General features: G+C 39.8%; 2 protein-coding genes across 6 annotated transcripts; one reads left to right on the plus strand and one right to left on the minus strand.

Moving 5' to 3' along the window:
• The first annotated feature begins 724 nt into the window (after positions 1-724).
• hsp90ab1 (heat shock protein 90, alpha (cytosolic), class B member 1) lies at positions 725-6,309 on the plus strand. 2 transcript variants are annotated; one of them, XM_027015337.2, is made up of 12 exons: positions 725-833; positions 1,990-2,133; positions 2,242-2,448; positions 2,552-2,711; positions 2,794-2,927; positions 3,107-3,424; positions 3,578-3,743; positions 3,922-4,112; positions 4,278-4,425; positions 4,554-4,822; positions 5,241-5,574; positions 5,827-6,309. In XM_027015337.2, exons 2-12 carry the CDS (start codon positions 1,990-1,992, stop codon positions 5,937-5,939), a joined length of 2,184 nt encoding a protein of 727 aa, XP_026871138.1. In that variant the 5' UTR covers positions 725-833; the 3' UTR covers positions 5,940-6,309. The 2 variants fall into 2 exon arrangements, with proteins under 2 accessions (XP_026871138.1, XP_026871146.1); XM_027015345.2 differs by lacking the exon at positions 5,827-6,309 and adding an exon at positions 4,919-4,947 and having other exon boundaries at positions 5,241-5,293.
• A 7,613-nt stretch (positions 6,310-13,922) lies between these two features.
• slc35b2 (solute carrier family 35 member B2) lies at positions 13,923-22,323 on the minus strand. 4 transcript variants are annotated; one of them, XM_027015703.2, is made up of 5 exons: positions 21,899-22,323; positions 19,551-19,670; positions 19,154-19,314; positions 18,514-18,798; positions 13,923-17,256 (listed from the first exon to the last, which is right to left on the minus strand). In XM_027015703.2, the coding sequence occupies exons 2-5, from the start codon at positions 19,654-19,656 to the stop codon at positions 16,600-16,602; spliced, it is 1,209 nt and encodes a 402-aa protein (XP_026871504.2). In that variant the 5' UTR covers positions 19,657-19,670; positions 21,899-22,323; the 3' UTR covers positions 13,923-16,599. The 4 variants fall into 4 exon arrangements, with proteins under 4 accessions (XP_026871504.2, XP_026871496.2, XP_026871487.2 ...); XM_027015695.2 differs by having other exon boundaries at positions 19,551-19,741; XM_027015686.2 differs by having other exon boundaries at positions 19,551-19,783.
• Between the last annotated feature and the right edge of the window lie 1,946 nt (positions 22,324-24,269).

Genomic DNA, 24,269 nt, shown 5'->3' on the forward strand with positions numbered 1-24,269 from the left:
AGAAATTTCAGTACTTATAATCTAAATTTCTAGGTACTATTTTCTATATTAAAATCCCTTAAACCCGTAATTTGCACATTAGTTGAACACGGCATGCGTTTGACAGGCACATGACGTCATGTTTAGGCGGTTTTTTCATGGAAAGTGCTAGAAAGAGACCAAGCACACCCACCTCAAATAAATGATATCCTTCCGACATAAAAAATAAGTACTGCAGATGTTTTCTTTTGTGTAATTACGAAAATACTGTGTGCTATTCTATAGTAATTAGTACATTACATAAAACAATAATGAAGCTAATAAAACAAAAAACGTAAATAATAAGCTTTTATTCAGTTTTAATTCAATAACCTTTGGTAGAATTGATGAACGCTTCTTCTCAGCAACATCTGAGTGTAAGTTCACCAATCGCTATTGTTAATTAAACATTACAATAGTGTAATTTACTGGAATAAACATGGAATTAATTACAATGTTTTTTATTTAGAAAATAGAGCATTTCTATTGCTTTGTGCTAAAATATGTCAAGTGTTTACTATACGCAATGTACTCATTCAAATCTTATTTGTTATTTTGAGAACAGGGATAGGAAATTGGTATACTGTCAGATATATCTATGATATATCTATCTATGTACGCACAAGTAGGCCTACGTTCGAACAGCCGACTCAGCCCGCGGAATGATACGCCGCATAATCACTCGGTTTGGGTTGCTATATAACTAGATATTGACAAAACGATTCGTCCCTCTTGTACTTCCCAGCATCGGCGCGGCAAGGAGATAGAAGTGTGGGTTGCATTTTATTCAAGACAAGTCAACGAAACCAATCAAGGTGTTTTTAACAATATATTTTTTAAGTGTTTGACATTATTGTTCTCGTGTAATTTAAAAAGGGCTGCTTACATTTTGTCGCTATAGCTAGCTAATTTTAGATATTTGTATTGGTCAGTTCTATAGTTGATATTAAAGCTAATGTTCTCCTAACCGGTGGTAAACATATGCTAACTAGCGTTAGTCATCTTAACCAACTAGCTAGCTTTTAGCAATATCTCGCACATTCTCGGTTTGCGCTTCGAGTGTGGCCTTTTCTCGATCATTGTTAAAGCTATGTTGGCTAACTAATGTTGCTAAGTTTAACACGAGTGGCTAGGGCTAATGCTAGCTAGCTAAAGGACGTGTTCTGGCTAACGTTTGGTCCTCGGTTGGTGGCTACGGTCTGTAATATGTATTTTTTCATTCATATATCGATCGAAGAATCGTCCTAGCTAGTTGAATGCCTAACGTGAGTTAGCAATCCTAGCTACATAGTCGTTCGTGCCGACCAGATGGCTCGCTCGCTAGCCAGCCAGTGAAATTGACAAACGTTCATGTTGCTGGCAAATCAACATGAAAGTACAAATTGTCGTTAATTTTGCGGCTAGCTAGTTATCCAGCTGGAAGGCACGGGGTATCTAGCTAGTTATTACTTCCGTCTTTAATGATTTTGCGATGGCTGTCGGGTCCAACGATGGTCACTGGTTTTGATGGTGGTTTATAAATCAGCTTTTGCTATTTTAATACGTAGTAATATTATTCAGTTTTATAGAACTGACCGATAATGATAATTAAAATTGCTCGTAGGTAGATGGCGAATGTCACTTATGCCTTGCTCTCTCGCTAGTCAGCCATGACCCCTTCTTGAAACACGTGCCGCGTCCATTGTGCAGTTAGTAATTTAGCTATCTTGGCTAGCTGCGCCAGGTCGTACAGGTTAAACTGGCTACAACGTGGAAGGGTATGTTCAAGAGCTGCTGTACTTTTGGTTATGCCAGTTTTAATTTTTGACTCTTCAGATTAATTTTCCTTCGATCGACGGAAATTCTGGTGATTAAATCAGAGTAGTGCGCCCGTTTGAGGCACATTTCTGCTAGTAGAGCGAACCTAATTGAAACCAAAACTGGGACAGTTTATAAGGTGATCCTTACCATGCGCTCCCACCCACCTCACAGATGCCTGAAGAAATGCGACAGGAGGAGGAAGCTGAGACCTTTGCCTTCCAGGCAGAGATCGCTCAGCTGATGTCCCTCATCATTAACACATTTTACTCCAACAAGGAGATCTTCCTCAGGGAACTTATTTCCAACGCCTCTGATGTAAGTGTAATTTTCAGAGTTGCAGCAAGGGGGAGTTGATGTCGTTTTACAAATCAGGACCATGGATTATAAGGAAGTGCTTACACTATCTCCTTTCCAACCCTGTAGGCGCTTGATAAAATCAGATATGAAAGTCTGACTGATCCATCAAAGTTGGACAGTGGGAAGGACCTCAAAATAGACATCATCCCAAACAAGCATGAGCGCACCCTGACTCTTGTTGACACTGGAATTGGCATGACCAAGGCTGACCTCATCAATAACCTCGGTACCATTGCAAAGTCAGGGACCAAGGCCTTCATGGAGGCTCTTCAGGTAAATGCCTATGGAAGAAAATAAACAAACAGTCTTTGCTCTTTACAGATCAAATGTTAAGAATCTTTTTTTTTTTCCCTCTTCTTTTAACCTCCCCCACCAGGCTGGTGCAGATATCTCCATGATTGGACAGTTTGGCGTGGGCTTCTATTCTGCTTACTTGGTGGCTGAGAAGGTGGTGGTCATCACCAAGCACAATGATGACGAGCAGTATGCTTGGGAATCCTCTGCTGGCGGTTCCTTCACAGTCAAGGTTGACCATGGTACGTTAGGCTCATGGAATTATGGAGGGCAAAAGTGCCTCTACAGCAGCAAGACACTGAACGGTAACGCTTTTGTTTGTAGGTGAACCTATTGGCCGTGGGACTAAGGTGGTCCTCTACCTGAAGGAGGACCAGACTGAATACATTGAGGAGAAGCGGGTGAAGGAGGTGGTGAAGAAGCACTCTCAGTTCATTGGGTATCCCATCACCCTCTTTGTAAGTGAAATGCTTGGCATTCATAGCTGGTCTATACACAAACACTAAACATTCAAATGATGCAAAGTTGACCTGTTTGGGGTATTTGTTTCTGCAAATGTACTCAAGCATGTATGGTTGTGTAAGTTTGTTTGTTTTAAAGGTGCATTCCTTGATTGGTTAAAATGCTTGTGGTTTAGGTGGAGAAGGAACGTGACAAGGAGATCAGTGATGATGAGGCAGAGGATGAAAAGGCAGAAAAGGAGGAGAAAGAAGAAGAGGAGGAGGAGGGAGAGGACAAGCCAAAGATCGAGGATGTGGGCTCGGATGATGATGAGGATTCCAAGGATAAGGATAAGAAGAAAAAGAAGAAAATCAAGGAGAAGTACATTGACCAGGAAGAACTGAACAAGACCAAGCCTATCTGGACCAGAAACCCTGATGACATCACCAATGAAGAGTATGGAGAGTTCTACAAAAGCCTGACCAATGACTGGGAGGACCACCTTGCCATTAAGGTATTGGACATTAAAGTTTGGAGAGAAGTAACATGCTGTGTACTTGACTAGTCAACTCGTGAGTGTTATAAATGTCCAGGCTTTCCTGTGAAGGGTAGTTTGACTACTGAGATTTTTTGCAGTGTGTTAATGCCTGTGATGTGCCCTCCCCAGCACTTCTCTGTGGAAGGGCAGCTGGAGTTTCGTGCCCTCCTCTTCATCCCCCGTCGTGCACCCTTTGACCTGTTTGAGAACAAGAAAAAGAAGAATAACATCAAGCTGTATGTGAGGAGGGTCTTCATCATGGACAGTTGCGAGGAGCTTATCCCAGAGTACTTGAGTAAGAAGCTTTGCCAAGTCTTTATGACCTAAGGGTTGGGGTGGAGATTAAATAATGGAGCTGCAACTCCATTATTTAATCCATTATTTAACTCCAAAGTCTGGTTTAGCATGCCTTCTGTGCAGTGCTGTTGCAAGCTTGATTTCTGAAACTTATTGATTTGAAACCAACTCTTTAGACTTTATCCGTGGTGTGGTGGACTCTGAGGACCTCCCACTGAACATCTCCAGAGAGATGCTTCAGCAGAGCAAGATACTGAAGGTGATCCGCAAGAACATTGTCAAGAAGTGTCTTGAGCTGTTCTCTGAACTGGCTGAGGACAAGGACAACTACAAAAAGTTTTATGAAGCTTTCTCCAAGAACATCAAGGTAAGCATGGGCCTGTCTGAAAAGCAGTGTACCTGAATTTTTTTACATGTTTTTAAAATAATCATTTAGTGGAAACATTCCATTAGGATTTGTACCTTTTCATAGCAGTGTATTACATTAACCCACTTCGTCAGGTAAAAGGGATAACTTGTGTTGGTGTTGTAGCTCGGCATCCACGAGGACTCCCAGAACCGCAAGAAGCTGTCTGAGCTGCTTCGCTATCACAGTTCACAGTCTGGAGATGAGATGACCTCCCTCTCTGAATATCTCAGCCGCATGAAGGAGAACCAGAAGTCCATCTACTACATTACTGGTAAGAGTCAATCATCCCCAGTTCCCTTCCTGCTTTAAAACTGCTTTCAGGGGTTGGTGGAAATTGTGAATAAGCTACCCAGGGCCCAAACGGGATGCAGAACATGCCTATGAACTGTCCTCCACCAGGTGAGAGCAAGGACCAAGTGGCCAACTCTGCTTTCGTGGAACGTGTGCGCAAGCGTGGCTTTGAGGTGCTGTACATGGTAGAGCCCATTGATGAGTACTGCGTCCAGCAGCTGAAGGAGTTTGATGGCAAGACCCTCGTCTCCGTCACCAAGGAGGGGCTTGAGCTTCCTGAGGATGAAGAGGAGAAGAAGAAGATGGAGGAGGACAAGTCCAAGTTTGAGAATCTCTGCAAACTCATGAAGGAGATTCTGGATAAGAAAGTGGAAAAGGTAAATGAACATCTGCGGTAGAATGGTTGAATGCTTTAAAATGTCTAGGATTAGGACATGACCCTTTTCTCTGCTACACATTTTTACCAAAAACAGGTATTCTAATTATTTCTCAAGTTATTTTGGTGAGTAAGTAATGTAGTGAATCTTGGTGTGCTTTACTCAAAAGCAGTGGAGGGGAGGGGGGGTTTGATGGACTGGCTTGTGTGGGTTAATGCAAGATGCTTGGCTTGTGTGAGTGATTTATCGGATTTGGTTTTTTTTTTTGGGTGGAGTACCAGTGTAAGTAGGTGGTCCCCCTAACGGCTTTGCTTGATCTAACTGCTCAACAGTACTGTCATTAATCAGTCTAACATTCTGTCTATAGTATGCAGTTGTTGTACTTTATTGTAACTCCTTCCTCTCTCTGTTGCTGCAGGTTACAGTATCCAACCGATTGGTCTCCTCGCCTTGCTGCATCGTCACCAGCACATACGGCTGGACGGCCAACATGGAGCGCATCATGAAGGCCCAGGCGCTGAGGGACAACTCCACCATGGGCTACATGATGGCCAAAAAACACCTGGAGATCAACCCTGACCACCCCATCATGGAGACCCTGAGGCAGAAGGCTGAGGCAGATAAGAACGACAAGGCTGTGAAGGACCTGGTCATCCTTCTCTTTGAGACTGCCCTGCTCTCTTCTGGCTTCTCCCTTGATGACCCACAGACCCACTCCAACCGCATCTATAGGATGATCAAATTGGGACTGGGTAAGCGATTGGTTTGCAGCTTGCAGGTCATCCTAAACACCAAAGAACTGAAGCTTTTCCGGCTCTTTAATCATTGGTGCTGCCACCATGTGTGATGGGTGAAAACAGCTGTACCAGCAATGTGTTCCCCACTCAGACATGGATATGAAAAGTATCTTGCCAGAAAACCAAGTACATAACAGAATTGCTTGGCTAGCTTTTTCCCCCACCCTGCCTGGTTTGACTGACCAGTCTTTCCTTTCTCTCCTACAGGTATTGATGATGATGACCTGCCTGCAGAGGAGCCCAGCTCCACCCCTGCTCCAGAGGAGATTCCCCCACTGGAGGGCGAGGACGATGCCTCTCGTATGGAGGAGGTGGACTAAGTCACCTGTTTCCTTTTAGTCTTGCTGTCCTTCCTTTCAATGGCTTACCTCTGCCCTGCCCACAGAAGGGTAACCTTTCTCCCACCCTTTCTTTTTGTTGTACAAGATTGTTTGTCTGTACAACTGTGATTTAAATACCCAGTTGCACTGAGCTTTCTGAAGTGTGGGACATAAAATGGGAAAGGGGGAGGGGGGTTGTTGGAACATTCCATTTGGTTTGGAGGGGGTTCATCTCAGCTGCCCCTGTAAGCTCATGTACATGCACACTATTGAGGGGTGGACTACAAAGTTCTTTTGCCCAAGTCCAGTTTTGTGTGTTTGTGTCTTGTTTTTTTTCATAAATAATAAAAAATTAATTCAGTGTCTTGAATATTTGACTTATTTACTGGGAGTGGATGGCTTCTGAAATAAAACTAGTGATGCAAGGAACACTCTTGCCTGGGGCAAGCTGTTCCTGTGTTGGGGTTACACAATCACTTCAGTCGCCCTGCAGATGTTGCCAGTGTGCTGTCCAATCGGCTAAAACGTTCACGGAATAACTCACTTAACAGTGAAGTTGGATAACTAAGCAAGTTTTATACGGGGGGATTTGAATGTAGTATTAAAGAGAACTCGCTGTTGAAGGTTGTGATTAAATTGGAGTTCCTTCATGTGTGTTTAAATGTGTGCTGAAGGAAACTCCCCATTTTGAAAAGTAGGAGGTATTGTTTGTATTTTGTGGAAATCCGACTTCGAAGCTAAGAATCTAATATATTTGTCTAGTTTAAAAGCTAAAAATTACACCGCATCAATATTGTATGATCTTGTTTTTGATATTGGCTACTTTAGTATAGTATAAAAGGTTTTCGGTGACAGGAACATAACACATTCACTCGTATGTAGTCCCAGTGCGGTATAAACGGCTATAGGTAGGCATCGCTTGTAGGTAGGCCTGTTTGGTGCTACCTTGAAGAAACCATTTCTGCTTCTCAATTCTCCGTCTGAAAGAACGGATTATTATAAGAAAATAAAGCATGGATAATATAACCAGAAAGGTCTTTATTTCTATAGCGCATTATCTAAGCTCAAGTTGTGTTCTAGTTTGGAAACTATTAGAAAAGAAAAGGCTTGGCAATTCGGTTTCTTTAACGTGAGTACAATGCTACTCCGCAATCTATTAACAACGCCGGTTTTCACAATAGTAGCTGGCTAGAGAAAACATGCTTTCTGATCCTACAGAGATGTGAGATATTTACGGCACTGCCAATGAGCTGAAGCAGTTGTGTTAAAGGAAAAAGACCAGGAATCCAGCCCAGATCTGGAGAATTCAATTTGTATGCTCTCTGATCAAACTCATCGACTTTTCAATTTGGCAGGTAACACTGACAAGGGAAACAACAGTAATGATTAAAATAATTTCTTGATAAATCCACCAGGTGGTACTGCTCACTCTCTGATAGTCTTGTAGCCGGGAGGGAAAACGTGTTCGTCGTATATAAACAATATCTTATTCAATTTTGTTTCTATGAATAGCACTGATTTTATATATTTGGCAGTATATTTTGTCACTTGAAGTCCCTTCAGAAAAAAGTCTTAAATCACAGGAAAAAAAACTCCCAAGGAACGAAATTAATGATACAACAATATTTAATTGTAATTTTCGATCATGTATTTACATTGCATTGTTTGTAGATGTTGCTTTCTTAATGTAATGCTAGTTTTGGATTTAGCAAACAAAACTGCATGCAGCTCCAAACTGCAAAAATTCTTTCAGAATCTGTAGCCACAAGTAGTGGTGATGAATAATAAGACTACTTTTTCCATTTACTGAAATTTAAGTAGTTATACTTTCTTTTCTTTTCTTTTTTTGCTTTGTGGGATTCAAATTGTACATCAGCATTTAAAGTACACGTACTGATATTTAATGTATACTAAAAGTGTATATTGTACATATTTCTGTTGGGAGGGAAAAAAGAAGGCCCAGCATATGCTATAAGCAGAGATAAAGAGACTAATCACTGTGCTTGCTGACAGCTTTTTCTTCATCCTTTTTGGATGACCTCATTTTGCATTCAAAAATCTTGTATCATGGTGTTTAGGTTTCTTCTAAGTCACATGTTTGAGAGAAAAAAGGCACCAATGAGTGGGAGGAGGGGGAGACCTCTACTGAACACTCATTTCAGCAGGTGCAGGAGGGAATGTTTTCCCTTCTTAAGAACACTGAACGTTGCCCTTCAACGTTTTGCTTAAGAGTGCGCAACTCCACCACTCAAATGAAAGGCAGCTAAACCAACAGCTCCCTCCTGTAATCCCATGTTTGCGGTTAGCACTCTGACAGGTTGGTCGGATGCAAAACACCCAACCTGCGCTGCGGTGACTGAAACACAGCTACCGCCACCGACTGGTTGGTCTGGTACTGTTCACTTTTTTTGTTGTTGTTGTTAAAGGTTTGACAACCATGGCAGCGAAAGATTTAAAGAGTCTGCTGAAACAAAGAAAACCACACTTTACAATACATATTTAAAAAATGTGCGCATACTAAAGCCCACCTTAACTTTCGATATCTTACATCCTGTGGAAACTTGGGTCTTTTGTTCAAAAGAAGGTCTGTGATCTACAACTTCTAGATCTACAATCTTCTAAATCTACACCTACACAGATAACAGTTACAACAAGGTAAGAAGTGGAGGCAGAACATGGTGGCTCTCTGTCTGGGAATCCCTTTTCTTCCACGAAACAGAGAAACTGTGGCCAGCTGTGCTCTCAGAGGACATGTAATGATTTGTACCTATTCATACCAAAACAGCACAAAATATGGTTGCTTGTTAGAAACACTGAGTCATCAAAATTTGGTATGAATAATTGAAGGTTTGGGCATTTGATTTGTGCCAGCTGAAACCTTATTGTGTGAAACCTTCTCATCCGAATTCACCTTTTTTTTTTCTTTTTTTTTAAATGCTGCCAGTATCAAGTAGACTTGAGTTAAAACAAAACACTAAATGGTCATTGGAAGTATTCAGAAAGATGAATCAACATAAAATTACCACCTTTGGTTGCTGAATATGGTTAATGTTTCTTGTAAAGATTCGAGGTGTCCTAGTGTCTCCTCCCACTGTACATTCCCCCTAATCAAGGTTTCCTGATGGTCCCTTACTTCGTATCTTGCTAATTTCCTCCTGCCCACCATATAGCTCATGTGTGTTACGCCTACTACTTTTGCTGAATTAACCTTATTTGAGTGGGTGCCCTTTGCAGCTGGTGGGCGAGGTGATTCCACTTAACATAAAGGCTGACATGTCCAGGAAAACACTAAGCAGATTAAATGATTCATTTTGTTCATTTATTCCTGTATGTTAGGCCTGATATTTTCAACAGATACTTCACAGAACATATTCTTCCTTTGTGGTTGAGCTCTTCATTAACACGTTGTAGCTCATGTCACACTGTGTTAGTTTACACTGTATTTGTGTGAAAACCTTACAGCTCGTGTGAATAAGAATACAGTATCACCCATAATTATTTCATATCGTTATCAGTGCTAACTACAGCAAATATTGGTAATATGTGATAAATCACTTTACCACATGATTGGTTCAACCTTATCATTTGTTCTAGTTTTAAATTCACTGCTCTGTTCAATCACTCTAAAGCTTCTCCTTGATTAGAACATGTTGGTGTTGATGTGAGGGTGAGAAAAACAGATTCAAGAAACATAACATAGTTGATAATTGCCTTATCAATATAGGCCCATCACATCAGGGTGTTGGGTCTGTTTTCTTTTTGAGAGAACTCTGTTACTTTTAATGGCACTAATTCAACAGCGTTAGTTGTATGCATGGGTGTAGCCCAAAGTTCACTTCTTGGCCCTTTATTATACATGATCAATAGTAATAACAAATGTTCCAAATTCTATTCATATGCTGTCATTTATTGCTTTATCCACCCTAATAGTTAAACTTACATCAGGATTATGCTGAATGCAGGAAAAAAAATCCATTATAGGCATTTGCTATATATGAATTTGTTATCTCAGTGTTTGAAGATGTTGGCTGTTGTTTATGTTGCATTTGTGAATTGTTGTAATATATTCACTTAGTACTCTACTCATATATCAGGGATATCATATGGATATCATATCCCTTTGGAAACAAATACTGTTTATAAGTCTATTCTGTTTATAAGTCTATTCTTGGCACATGTAATAGTGATAGGTATAGTTATCGTTCTTGTGATATTGATCTTTTGTCTATTCTCTGTTTCTTCTACATTAATTTATTCTTAATGTGAATATCCCAGTTGATCTTATGCTACAGTTACTAGCTATACTATGTTCTTCCAGCAGGGATTGAAAACATCCCCCCACACTTATAGGGTCCCTGGAGAAGTACCCCAGAGAATTTTGGTACAGACAGAGGGTTTAGCCCTATAAATTGATTCATAGGTACTTATCTTTGGTAAGTACTTATCTTCCTCCTTTAAGTATGCTGAAGCAGTATATCATATATTCATAGGCTTTGCTAAATAAATAAATAAATAAATAAATAGTATGTTCAAATGCTTTGTAGATGAAAATGTACCTGCTGGGCTCAGAGGGGACATATGTACACACAAGTTTTCACACCAGTTTGCTATACCTAAATTTAAGTTAATAAATCACAGTAAAAACGTATATATTAAAAAAACAGCCACACTGGTGATGATTGCTTCTGAGACTGTATGACTGATTTCTATAATTTTGCACCAAAATACATGTTGCACAGGCTATGGTTACATTAGCTGCCAGGCATTTGTAAATAAAATTAACGTTACCTCTGCTGGCTCATTTGCATTACTGAAAAGAATCGAACACTTTGGGTTATCTGGCAAAACACGAGTGGGCTCAAGTAGGCGGAGGTGTTCAGAAAACAACAGTGCTCCACAAAAGGCATCGGCATTCTGCAAAAATTGTCTACAGTATTTTTATTTCTGTAACATAGTCGTGGAAACCACAACGAGGTTGGAGGTGAGATTTCACAGATTACCACTTTGACTCGATGAAACGGGTGCTGCCAAGGCCGCATTATGAATCACACAATCCTCATTTTCCATGAAAAACAAGCAGTCACATTTATGGTAATTCAAGGACTGAACACAAAAAAACAAGTGTATCACTTAAATCGCTAATTGACAGATTACAGTAGTTATTTTGGACAGATAAAGGTCCATGACCAAAAAAAAAAAAAAAAATAGAGAATTTATTTGAGAACTTCCCATCTTCTCAGCCTATGCGGGTGCAGGCCGTCAAGGTTCAAGGTGACTTTGATCAAAAAACAAAGGTACTGCTCAGATGTTTTAGATTAGACTGTAAAAGTGGGACACTTTTTTGGTAGATGCACAAGGGCACACTTTGTCGTCAGTCCCCTAAATGTAAATGTATTTGGGGTTTTTCAGTGAATTTAAAAACTTTTTTTGGAGAGTTTTTCCTGTAATTGTCATTCTTTTATTCATATACCTAGTATCTACTGAAGGTGTGAATCATAAATGAAACAGATTATAGTTAATGTCTGCTAGCTCTTTTGCTTTTCTTGCACAGATAATGAAGGACCTCTATATGAAACATTCAGTTTCAGGACTACACAGTAGTCTTCATCAGCTGTGCCATTTGTGAAGCAAATATATTTATGAATGAATTAATTTGTTTGTTTGTGTAAGTCCACATCATGCTGGCAAAACATCTTAAGACCTCTGATGGTGTCTTGTGGTATCTAGCACCAAGACATTTAAGTCCTGTAAACTGTGAGGTGGGGCTGCCATGGACAGGGGGGGGGGGGGGGTGTTCCAGAACATCCCTTAGATGTTCGATCCTCAGATGTATTAACAGATTGAGATCTTGGGAGTTTTGGCCAACACTTTTCTTGTATTTGTCTTGTTTTTCAAACCATTTTTGCAGTGTGGCAGTGTGCATTATCCTTCTGAAAAAAGCCTCTGCCATTAGGGAATACTTTTGGGGTGTGTGTGTGAGAGAGTGTTATATGCTAAAGTGACATCCATATGAATGCCAGGACCCAAGGTTTCCTAGCACCAATATTGCCCAAAGCATTACACATTCCATCAGCTTGCCTTCGCCCCTTAGGGTTTTTTCAACATCTGTAACATTTGTGCCTGAAATCTCTACAAATCCAGCGTTTCCAGAAAAAAAAAAAAAAAAAGTGTGTACATCGAATATAGTAAAAGTAAATTCCTCTAATCTGCGGTATGTATAATGTAAGTCACAGCTCTTGGTGCCAAGCATGCAGTTAGCTTTTAGTAGCTCTTCTCAGATCTCTTACCAACAAACTATTCTTAATTATTGATTTCATTGCAAGGCAGAGACTTAATTTTATGCTTGTAAGAACTCTTGCTAAACTAATGCAGCAGTGCAGCTGTGTCAGTCAAATCAACTCCAACAAGCTTCAATCTCATAAATGCCCCATGAGGCAATAGGAAAGGTGGTAGAACAGCTACTCTATTTGGAGATTCATTTTAACGTAAGCAAGGAATTTAGCTCCTTTGAACATCTCTGTGCAACTCTGAGAGGGGCACTGCAAATTTGATTAGGAACAATCTACAGTCTTCCTGTGCACCATGTCTTTTAAATTTCTGATTTTAGGCATTTTGGTTTTAATCATTTTGTCATTACTGATTATTTGAGTATACTGTAAAGATTGACAATACCCAGGGCAATAATGCCAAGGAACTATGCTCCACTGAATTCTTTTGATCTCTATTGACCCATTTCAAATCTACCTTTTATTAGAAACATCATTAAAATGGTATTCAAACAACTAATTTTTCCTTTATCTTTGAACAACATGCACATGCCCATTAAATTAGGTCTAGTGATGCCCCAGGCTGAAACTGAAAGTTTCCATGCCCCACTTTAATTGTTGAACAAACGTACACAAAATAAAAACATTACCACCAAGACCTCACTACAGGTACTACATTACAAACACTAGCACCATGTGAATTCACTATAGGTACTACATTACTAACACTTGCACCATGTGAATTCACTATAGGTACTACATTACTAACACTTGCACCATGCGAACTCACTACATGTATTGCATTCCAGCATCTTTCCAAACTCAGTTAACACTTTCAGTCAGAGCCAGTTTCTCTGTTCACTGTAAGGAGATAGCAGTAGAAAGTGACCTGTGCTAATATGTAAAAGCATGTCACACAGGAGACAAGGTAACGATAATGCACACATTTGAAGGCTAGCCGCATATAACCACTTAACCTACCAAATACATGTTGGAATACAAAAGCAAAGACATAGACTTACATTGTCAAACACATTGGTTATGTTGGCAAAATGAGCAGTCCTAAGTATACAACACAAACTTGTTAAATGAAAACTACAGCCATTAAACGGCCCATTTTATAAGCCTTTGACATCTTGCTGTGTACGTGACAAAATAAAATTTGTAAAAATTGTGTAATAATTGATATCACGACAGAGAGCCGCCAAAAAATGAGCATGGAACAGGACTGAGAAACAGAACGGGGGGGGGGGGGGGGGGGGGGGGGGAGGGAGAGAGAGAGAGAGAGAGAGAGAGAGAGAAAAAAAAAGGTGTATGCAGATCGGATAGAAGAATAAAAAACAGAAGGGAAAGAAGCATCAGGATGGAGAGGAGAGGGCATCTTTATTAAAAAAGGGAATGGAAAAAAAACGAAAACGCATAAGCTCAGTTCTGTCCCTTCAAATGACCTGAGAACATTGGGGTCAGGCAGCATCCTTTCATTCTGTCCCCCAGTAAACAGGCAGTGAAGAAACGCCCTTGGTTCCAGCCCAAACATAGCCCGGAGACCGCTTCTGGAAAAACATGTCCTTCCACTACTCCGCATCAAATACTCAAGAAAGAGCTTGGACCTCATTCTGGCTGGTGGACAGCCTGTGGATTTTGGCAATTGTGAGATTTCTGTTCTTGATATTTTTATTTACTCTATGTGAGGCGGAAAAGACGGGCAAGACGTTCATCAAATAATCAAATTAATTTAATTTGCCTAACATAATTAATACATCCTTTTCAAAAAGAGTAAAAACAGAATACATTAGCTGGATTGCATTTCCTCATGTCCTCGGCACGTTGTTCACATTCTTCCAAACAAAAATCCAGTAACAAGTTTCAGAGTCCAAGACACATTCACACCAGGCAACATGGGATTTAATACAGAACCTCTCCTAGAGAGCGGTACAGCATTGAACTCACACAGAAACACGTACCAGACATTTACTGAGACATGATACAAATATAACCATTTAATGTCTATGTTGAAGATCACTGGGTCTGTTCATCATAAGATAAATATTTTGGTAGTGTGTTGTCAACGGACCAGTGTTTGTCAGGATATCAATTTAAACACCCACCCACCCTTTTTTTGATTTGCATAGCAACCTTAAGTTTGAATCTGTCCAAAAAGAAAGGAAATCATGTAAATTAAGGACTTACTCATTAAAAGTAATTGTAATACAGGACAGATGATCATATGAAATAAACAGGGTTTTATAAACATCTTGAATTGTCTATGGAGGGGTGAATGAAAAACTCATTTGCATAAGTTTTTCACACTTAAAAATCAGGTGCATTCATACTTGCAGTATGTAAGTCCATTTCACTACTGGAGGTTGGTGTAAACCCTTCTCATCTAGTTAAAGCATCTACTCATTTGAACAAATAAAAATACCCCAAAGAAAGGTTTTACCCATAACTGAAAGCATACACCTTTATAGACATTACAAACATGAGTCTTCATCAGGGATCTACCTCAAAGGCAACAGACCCGTTTTCCAACCAAACCTTATTTTCTAAAGCGCGCACGCACGCACGCACGCACGCACGCACGCACGAATGATTGCTAACCCACTGGTTGGTAGATCCCCACTTTCATGTACATTGCCCAAAACAATGAAAATTTCCAAAATAAATATAAGCAAAATAATGTTTTTCAATTGTTAGTTAAGAGTGTAACAGGAAAATAAACCATTCACATTCAAATATTCCATCACACTTGATTTTCTCCTGAAGTAATGCTAGGTTTCTTCTCCCTGGCCTCAAGACCAAAGCTGACTTTTGCAGTACTTTTTGTCCACATTTTGTGGTTGCTTTACTTGAACCACTATTCAGAAAAATCACAAGATTCACCATGTGGCGCCAAAGGAAATGTGCCGTACTCAGCCAGTTAAAGCCATCCAAATGGATGCCTCAAACGGAAACTGTTGCATTTAAAAACATTTCCAAGGCCACTTGAGAGGCCACTTTTTTTCCCATATTTAGCGCTCTGTTTAAATATGCCTTGATATGCACATATAAAAGTAAGCTAGGTGAATTGCAAATTTGTGAATGAGCTCTGGTACCTGCCAAAAAGGTGCGTCCACATACGCCCTGTAAGCGAGTCACGGGTGCTACACTGTGGTTGGCTCAGTGGGATGAAATGCCCACTGAAAACAAGCTAATGAACTATAGCACCATTTGGAATGTACCTCAAACTATCTATACCACGAAACAAACGTGCTGTACATAATCTTCACAAACGCCCCAGCAAACCGGAGAATAGATCTTCATACGAGAAAATATCCTTACAATAAGATCACTTAAGAATTCCTTGTGCAAACGTACACACAGCCATGTCAAGTATTTATGCTGTGACCGTTCAAAAGAATATTTTAACCAACAACTCCAAGGGAAACTGCAATTTTTCCATACCGGAGCAGTTAAGGTGGTGAAGAACACTACAACACCACTTGAACAACAAAGAATTTTCTAGCAAGTTATTTAGCTAACATTTCAGGATGCTTTGATTATACAATGGTCACCATCTGCAAATTGGTATAACAAGTGAAGTCCAGTTTCTCTATCAATAGGCACTCATGGTCTGTGAGGCTGATCAAGGCTTAGCATCAAGTCCACAGCCAGCCCAAGAAAACTACCTTGGGGCAACCAATGCAATCAGCTCCACCTAAATGCCAAGGTAGCCTCTGGTGTAAAATACAATGAAAAGAAAACCTAAATAAGACCTCCCCAAAAATAAAGAGTGCAAACAAATCTAGATTTCTGACAAGATTTCCTAATAAAATCCCATTCATTGATATTGAAGAGCTGTTTAGCCAATAAGTAGCATAGGTGACAAGGTTGTATTTTAGCCTGAGAAACAAACACAACAAACATGACCCCTTAATGCCAAACACCACAACGTTCTTCAGAGTGATGAGTGTCAACCTGGATTGGCCTTGGAGGCTTTAAGGGAAAGCAAAACTATAAATAAGAACTTTAAAGCAGGGGATTAACTTTTATTTTAGCAACAGAAAGATGACAGTATCAGCAGTCATCGAACACAAACAAGTAATGACCCATCACTGGTGAAAAACCACCCATGGAGGATTTCAGTAACACACACACTCACACTCTCTCTCTCTCTCTCTGTATATGCAAACAATTGCTCCCATTACTCTACATGTGACAGCAAATTCTAAATCCTTTTTTTTTTTCTTTAAAGAAAAAGGAGTCATCCCATTCTGTATCTTTTTATAAAAAGAGCAGAAACAAAGTTGCGCGAGACACCCAAAAAAATAAGACAAACAAACCCAGGCTGAACCACTGAAAATGTGGTCCCTGCACAAAGTTGTGACCCCCCCCATGCTTCCGGCATCCTCTGACTAGACCTTCTGCAAGGGCGGTGGTGCGGTGCGCTTACCGTTCCTCTTCATACGGCTACGTGCGTAGACGCGGAGGAAGAGGGCAAGGAAAACCAAGACAATACCCAGGCCACCAATGATGGTGACGGTGTGGCCGTACAGAAAGCAGGAGAGCAGGATAGCGAGGGCCTGGCGCAGGGTCATGATGATAGTGAAGACGGCGGCACCAAACTGAGCGATGGTGTAGAAGATGAAGAGCTGGCCGCAGGCAGAGCAGATGGACAGCAGCACAGCGTGCAGGGCGAACTCCGAGTGGCGTACCATGAACGCCAGGGAGTCAAAGAAGGCACCCTGTTCCAGTAACGAGCCTACAGTGAAGAGGCAGGAGAACAGGTTCACGCCGAACATCATCTGCACCGACGACACTTTGTACATGAAGAGGTTGTCCTGCCAGTTGGAGGTGAAGCTGTCAAAGGTGATGTAGCCAGCCAGGAGGAACAGCCCAGAGAATGTGGTCACTGTGGGCGGGTGCTTGATGGGGGAGCTGGATAGGAGGAACATGCTGACCCCCACAGAGATCAGCGCTGCTGTGAAGTACTCCCAGTACTCGTAGCTCTTGTGTGAAATCAGTTTCCCCATCAGCATCACGGGGATGACCTTAGAGGCTTTGGCCAAAACCTACCAGTGCCAGAAACACCAACATGAATAAGCTAAGAGAAACAAAGCTGCACTTACAAAGCCTAAAAGAGGCTGTGCCCTTTTCAAATGCAGGAAACTTAAAATACTAAAGCACAAGGGGAAATACCCTTTGCATTTCATTTATAAAATCTGCCAAGTACATCAATCTATAAATTTCCTTCAGAAGTCATACGTGATCAAAAATTCAGTTCAATTTAAAACAAAAATATTTACAATATTTATGCATGCTACTATAAATTGACAGTAAATGAAGCTGTATAATAAGCAGTTTTACCCAATATCAACATCCATGAATACACAGAATATCATGAATAACAATTTTTGTACACTAAACACATGCATCAAAAAAATCCAAGCTCCAAAATACAGAAGATTCATAAACCAAGCTCGAACAGTACTTAAGATTTTAAATATGCTCTCTAAGGCTTCAGATTTAAAATGGTGCAAAGACCTTTGGTGCAAAGATCTTTGAATGTCAGCTTTGATTTAAAAGTATTTCTACACATACCACATCCCTAATCACTCAGGAATTGTGGTTTCCTAAGCATGCAGGACACCAAGTACATAGACAAAGTAAAGTTAAGAGAAGGTTGCATGTCTCTTGCATGATAGCCATTTTCCCTGTTCCTCCTCTACAGTTCCATGTGTGTACTGTGCCTTTATTTCATATATTATTGGGAACCTTTGGGTCTTCTCTAGACTGAAAAGCTATGCTGGATTTAACCCAAGTGACCCACATTTGACTAGTCAGGCACTCCCAATTTCTAGCCCTTGAGCGGGCACTGTGGCAACACACTACTTCCTATTAAAATGCTATAAAATCATTCCTGTACTTCTTATGGAACATAAATGCATAACCAAATGACCCACAATATCTAAATGGCTCTTTTTAAATTGGTATATAGACTTTTAAATTAATGCACATAGACTTCAAAATAACTCCAAAACTACAGTATCAATTAAAATCTAAAATAATGGAATATTGTGTCAAAAATAGACACATTAATGTGACATGGACAAAGATATGCCTGCATTATATTCACCAAAATTACTTGTTGGATCATGTGAATTGATCAAATCACATACAGAACACCCATCTGGAAATGTCTGGGGCTTGGAGACATTGACTACACATTGCCACACTCTGCATTCTCAGTATTGCAGGAGTCAATATCACGATATCAAATGATCAAACAATATATCGCACAGCCCTTCTGTGCAGCCACTGTGCTTCACCTGTGTTGGGAAGCTGATGTACTTGAGGGCCTCGTACTGGCACCAGCTGCTGAGAATGTTGGAGAGGGAGGCGAACGAGTACTTGTACATGGGAACGCCATGGCGTGGCTGTTTGAAGACGACACAGCACAGCCCTGCCACAGTCAGGGCCAGGATGCGGTTCATGAACACCAGGAACTGCGAGTCGCTGAAGTGCTCTCCGCCACCGCCGCCCTCCTCTTCGGTGCCGCCGTAGGAGCGCGTCATAACCCGCTCCTGGAGTACGCCCCATGTCAGATATGAGCCCTGCAGGGGAAGGAGCTAGCACCTTTAAGGCAACTCAACTAAAGATCACCAAAGGACAAAAATAACAAAGCAATTATACTAACAGATTCACAGTGAATGCATAGCTTTATACTCAACAAAGACAAACTTCAGCAGGAGGGTTAAAACAGCACAGAGACTGTAAAGCATGCAGGAACAAAACTGCCTGAAAGTTAAATGTTACAAAAGATTTTTTTTATCTAGATAATTTTACAGATAATTTTACAACATTAAAATATAAGACAGCCAATTTCGAGAACAGACAACAAATGTGACTATGTGGGTTATCTGTTTAAACAATCCACAGCCTAAAGACACCAAACACAAAACTGCTCACCTGAAGTCCAGCAGCACAGAAAATGAGTTTCATGGATTGTCGTGTTGATGAAGTAGACTCGGTCTCAGCTCTGGGTGCCACAGATACATCATCCAGCACTGCATTCTTAGAATCAGTGCCGAACACACATGACCTTATGGCAGGAAAACAAAACCCTCGTCCTGCAAGAGCACAAAAAGCCATGGTGAAGTAGGCTGGCTGAATGCAAAAGAAGGAGGAAGGAGCATGAGCTCACAGAAAATTAGTGAACAACCATCTCAAAAAGGTTATGATGGCTTAGTACATGATAAATTACTTGTTTAAAATTAGCGTGAGATTGCCAAAGCCATCCTGTGTATTGCTATGCTCAATGAGGAGAGTAACTTAGAAAAGGAACAAGGTAGATCATTTACCACACCTGTCTCTAGGTAGTTGATCCTCTTAAAGTAGGTGATTAGAAAGTATCCAGGGATGATAAAGGTGGCGTAGCCCAGGATGTTGAGAAAGAAACGGAAAAGCCACATGTCCTGCCAGGCCTCTAGGAGGGGACGGTCTGCAGCATCAGCCAGTACACCAGTACAGAGGCCCAGCAATAGGCCAGGCCACACACTGCATGTGCACGCATGCACACACACACAGACACCACATTTCCTATGATTTAGACCAAATGGTATGTTTGCTCTCCAACGCATTGCCGAACGCATTCACAGTCAGGACACAAAGGCAATATTGAAACTACACAAATGTCTCCTTCAACAAACTTTCTAACTTCCAGCAAAACCTGATACCAGCAACCAGGTTCACCCACAGTCCTAAAATAAACAAGCATACTGAGAAAATCAAGAACTGTTTAGGGCAAGTCCAACAGGAACACAGACATTCTGCATGCAATGAAGCAAATATGAAAAAACTATATTGTATTTGGAGGTAGTGCACAGATCTATTTTTTTTTAAACAAATAATCAGTTCTCCCATTTAGTGCCCTGTGAATGCAGTGAAGACAACCGTGATCGAGTGCATTTCTATTTTGCACATTCTTGAAGTGGGCCTCTTCCAAACCCAAGCACCTTTCAACAGAGCCTCTTTGTACACACGGCTCAAGTCCTGCAGGCCACGAAAGCTGTAGTAGCTGCCACACCAGGCCACAGCCCACCCTTGCCACACTGCAAGATTCTTGGAGAATAGCTACTGATGCCCCCAAAAGTACACTTTTTATCTAAGAGCTTGGAAAACTCAACAAACAAAACAAAAACAACAAACACAATAGTAACCCATGATTTATAGTTACAAATGCCATTTGCCTAGGCTGAAACTTCTGTACATACAGGTAAAATACTTAAGTACTTATACTTAAGGCAACATCAAAGTAAATACAGGTGTTTAAATCCTGGTCACTAAAAGATTAATTGCTACATCTTAAAATGTTTTAGAAATCCTTTCAACGTCAACTTGAACGCATTTTGTTTAATATAAGTAATAACCCATTTAATACACACATTCTAATTAAACATTTATGACAATACAATTGAAAATAGCATGCCGTTTTTCAGTACTCTACTGGTCAATCTAAAGTTTTTGGTTTGGTAGGAGAATGAAAATGAATGAGTACCCCACACACAGCATTAAGCTACAGACAAATAACTAATATCTGTACTACCCCTTAACTACATTCATTAAGTCTAGAATTAAGCTTCCCATCAACAGACACGTTTGTTAAAACACTACACGGATCGTTAAGTAATCCTAGGACGTGATGGTATCATATTTTAATCTTTATTAGTGCCCTAAAAGTGAAAACCTAAGGTTGAGAAACATGTACAAAAAGAGTTCGTATCTAATTCAGCCTTTCTCAGCTAATTACATGATATCTATGCGAGTCCGTAAAGAAATGTAAAATATAAAATTATTCGTTTAGACGTGTTATATCTTCTTCACGATTCTGTAAAGCAAATTTGACACAGATTTTCTGATTCTGCAAGACTACTTTTTGCTAGTTTGACAGAACAAATCTGACATCATTGTGAACTGGTTCCAGAATGGATGAATGCACTGGTTTGCCAAGTGTGGCATACAATTAACCTACGACATCGATAAAATCTAACAATGTTAGACTGCTACAGTAAATATGATGAGACTAAAATTCCCTGTCAAATGCAACATAAGTACATAGCTAGCAAGCTATGGTAGCTCGCTCACTGACATCCTCATTACCAGCTACCCGTTAACAGCGTTTGTCAAACCAGCTAATTTAATTAACTCAATTGTATATTTGGTCATATATGAACGTTCCTAACTAGTAAATAAAGCACTAGCTAGCCAACTATATTTTATTTCTCACGTAGCTATCTGCTAGCTAGGTTAAAACACGCACAGGTAGCTTCACAGGTTAGTTATTCTAAGATAGCTAGTTTAGCTAGCTACGTTAGCAGGTTTTCAGAGAATTGTTTGCTTGGTATAAACTCAACACGGAAAATAAAACAGTATTTTAAATTATTGAGCATCGCTAGATAAGCAGTTACATCATGTACATTAAGCCAACTGTTTTACAATAAGAGGTTAGTTGTCCAGCTAACCTTATCTATAACCTAGCTAGGTTAACTAACTAATGTCTGATGGATTGCTTTCCTTGCTTGCTAGCCATGCTAGGAATAGAAGATGGAATGCATAGCAATAATCTCGTGATAAATAAGCAACGAACTACCTGTGATGGTTAAGTTTTAAAAGTCAATAACTTACACAAAAGTTAAAAACACAATGCGTTCTTACCTCAAAAAATGTGGCATTTTCAAGAAAGTTTGCTAGCTAGTCAGACGGCTAGCGTTACACCCCCTGAACTCTTTCAGACTGTTTACTTAAGCAGAACATGAATCGTTAAAATATACAATACCCAAAAAGCGTTCAACAAAAGACAGACGTTCCAGTGTCGTTTTTTCCTAAAATTAAACTTTTCCCATAAATGTCAACTCATCTGTTAATTAGCTAATGCTAGCTATCTGAATGAGCTCTCTAACCGTGTCTGTCACACAATCCTATCACAGATGAACTGAGATCATTCTGTGGTTGCTATTACTAGCTAGCAACTTTCCCAGCCACGAAGTCGTTTCCGGTATTTGCAGGAATGCAAAATAAGTGCAGATTTGTATATTCACGCAGTCATTTAACATAATATAATATTTTATAAAGGTCACATATAATCCCACTGTAGACTGCGTTCCTCAGAAAATCTGGAATATTAGCTAGTTAGCTATGAGATGAAAAGACTTTTGTTTTGTAAACTCTAAATCGGAAATTAAACATAGACATAAAAAGTAGGGCGAGAGTTGTCGTAAAAATTGTTTTATTTATAACGTAATAGAACTGTTGTTTGCATAAGGAAAAATGGCGTAGTCAGTTTATAAGACATCGATCCAATAAGACAGGCTGCATTTTTTCTTGCGCTACTAGTATTAACATACACAATTGTATGAAGTAGTGTCTTGAGCAACTGCTTAGGCCCGTTCTTCCAACATATCTCCAAACACGAATCTCAAAATACACAGGCACATAATGAATTTTATTTAGGTCTAGGCCTATTCATGTCTCCCACGAGAACATAACTAGTAGAAAAAAAGTGAGAAAAAAACTTCTGAATAAAATAATTTTTATACATACAGAAATTCACACATCGTATTACCCAGTCCACTGTCTACCGTCCTGTTTAACGATTGTTTAAATCTAGTGTATAGTGATCGGTGTATTTTATTTAATAGTTGCGACTCATTGTAAAAGGTAAAGTCTCATTATTTGTATTTATCGCAATTATTATGTGTACCGTTGGCTGCAGTCAAATATAGCACACGCAGAGAAACATTTCGTTGCCCACTCAACACGTGTGTGGTGAGTAGGGATAAAAAAAAGAAAAAAAAAGAAAAAAGTGACTGACGCTGAACAAAAGAAAAAAAACTTGACTTCTTGAGTATGTTTTTATACAGTAGGTATAGTAAGAAAGTTGTCTTTACTGTGCAATTTAACATGTAAATGGTGAACATTTGTAAAGTAGGTGCTAATTGGTCATTGATGGAGGCAGAAAGCTAGCACTTGTTTCCTCCCATACATGCGATACATGCATTATACATTACAGGCAACACATACATGCAGCATGCTGTCGTAACCCTCTCCACAGATCACATATCAGCTCATCCGCCGAGGAGAGACTTCTAATATTAACCTTAATATTAATCTCGTTGTGAGTTACTGGGATATTGGTAAGATTTTTAAAGATACAGCAGAAAGTGACTCTTCTTTACCTTTTTTGTAGTTTCAGTGGTGTCACCCACCTTGCCGATAGGTTCCCTTATAATGTGGCAATCCATAAGCACGTTCGTGACCAAATACGCAATATAGGCCCATTCAATGGTTATGATATGCTAATCACACTAACATGCACGCAAATAGTCCGAATAATTCAACTAACAGTATGAGCATATGGGCTCTAATACCGTCTTATTTTATGAACAGACATGAGAAATTAAACCGATGTCACTGGATGTGACCGGTCCAATTAAAGCTATGTGAGTTACACAAACCGCCAACAGTAACAATTCACATGCCTGAACAACTTTTAACTAAGTACTTACCGTCATAAGATAAAAATAAGATGGCATCATCTTCAGAGGAATTTTTACCTCTGAAGGTAAACAGGTTGTCTGTTATTCTCAAATATTCCTATTTAGATTACTTAATGTTCTCCTAAAAAAAACCCAAAAAACCTTGCCTGTTTTGCAATCACAGTATTTTAAATTCAGGGGAAAATTTGTGTTTTCAGAAACTCCTTGTTCTACATACAATGACGTTTTTAAGTTTGGTAATCAAAACCTTAGGTAAATATTATCAAAGTGAATATGGTTTAAACAAAACACAACATTAGATTTTTGGGAATTTAAGTTTAATACAAAATATTTTCATTTCCCCCCCCACCCAAATTAGATACTGTAAACGTCAAACTGTACATCTTGCAGTTGTAATATTTAGCATGAAAAGAATATTTGTGCTACATGGATCTCCTGTGTTAAAATATTCTTGGTTAAATATTGAAAAACTGCAACACTATGAAATGAGAATTGTATTCACACTACACGACATGCTCGCTTCTGCATGT

This window comes from Electrophorus electricus, chromosome 3 (assembly GCF_013358815.1).
Source record: "Electrophorus electricus isolate fEleEle1 chromosome 3, fEleEle1.pri, whole genome shotgun sequence".
NCBI classification, from domain to species: domain Eukaryota; kingdom Metazoa; phylum Chordata; class Actinopteri; order Gymnotiformes; family Gymnotidae; genus Electrophorus; species Electrophorus electricus.

Coding starts and splice junctions, on each gene's coding strand:
- slc35b2 (XM_035524451.1), bottom strand. CDS start 19,836: ATGCGTTCGGCAATGCGTTGGAGAGCAAACATACCATTTGGTCTAAAT. Junction 19,315..19,550: donor GATCAACTACCTAGAGACAG/GTGTGGTAAATG, acceptor GTGCTCTTGCAG/GACGAGGGTTTTGTTTTCCT. Junction 17,257..18,513: donor ACATCAGCTTCCCAACACAG/GTGAAGCACAGT, acceptor TGGCACTGGTAG/GTTTTGGCCAAAGCCTCTAA.
- hsp90ab1 (XM_027015337.2), top strand. CDS start 1,990: ATGCCTGAAGAAATGCGACAGGAGGAGGAAGCTGAGACCTTTGCCTTC. Junction 2,449..2,551: donor CCTTCATGGAGGCTCTTCAG/GTAAATGCCTAT, acceptor CTCCCCCACCAG/GCTGGTGCAGATATCTCCAT. Junction 2,712..2,793: donor CACAGTCAAGGTTGACCATG/GTACGTTAGGCT, acceptor TTTTGTTTGTAG/GTGAACCTATTGGCCGTGGG.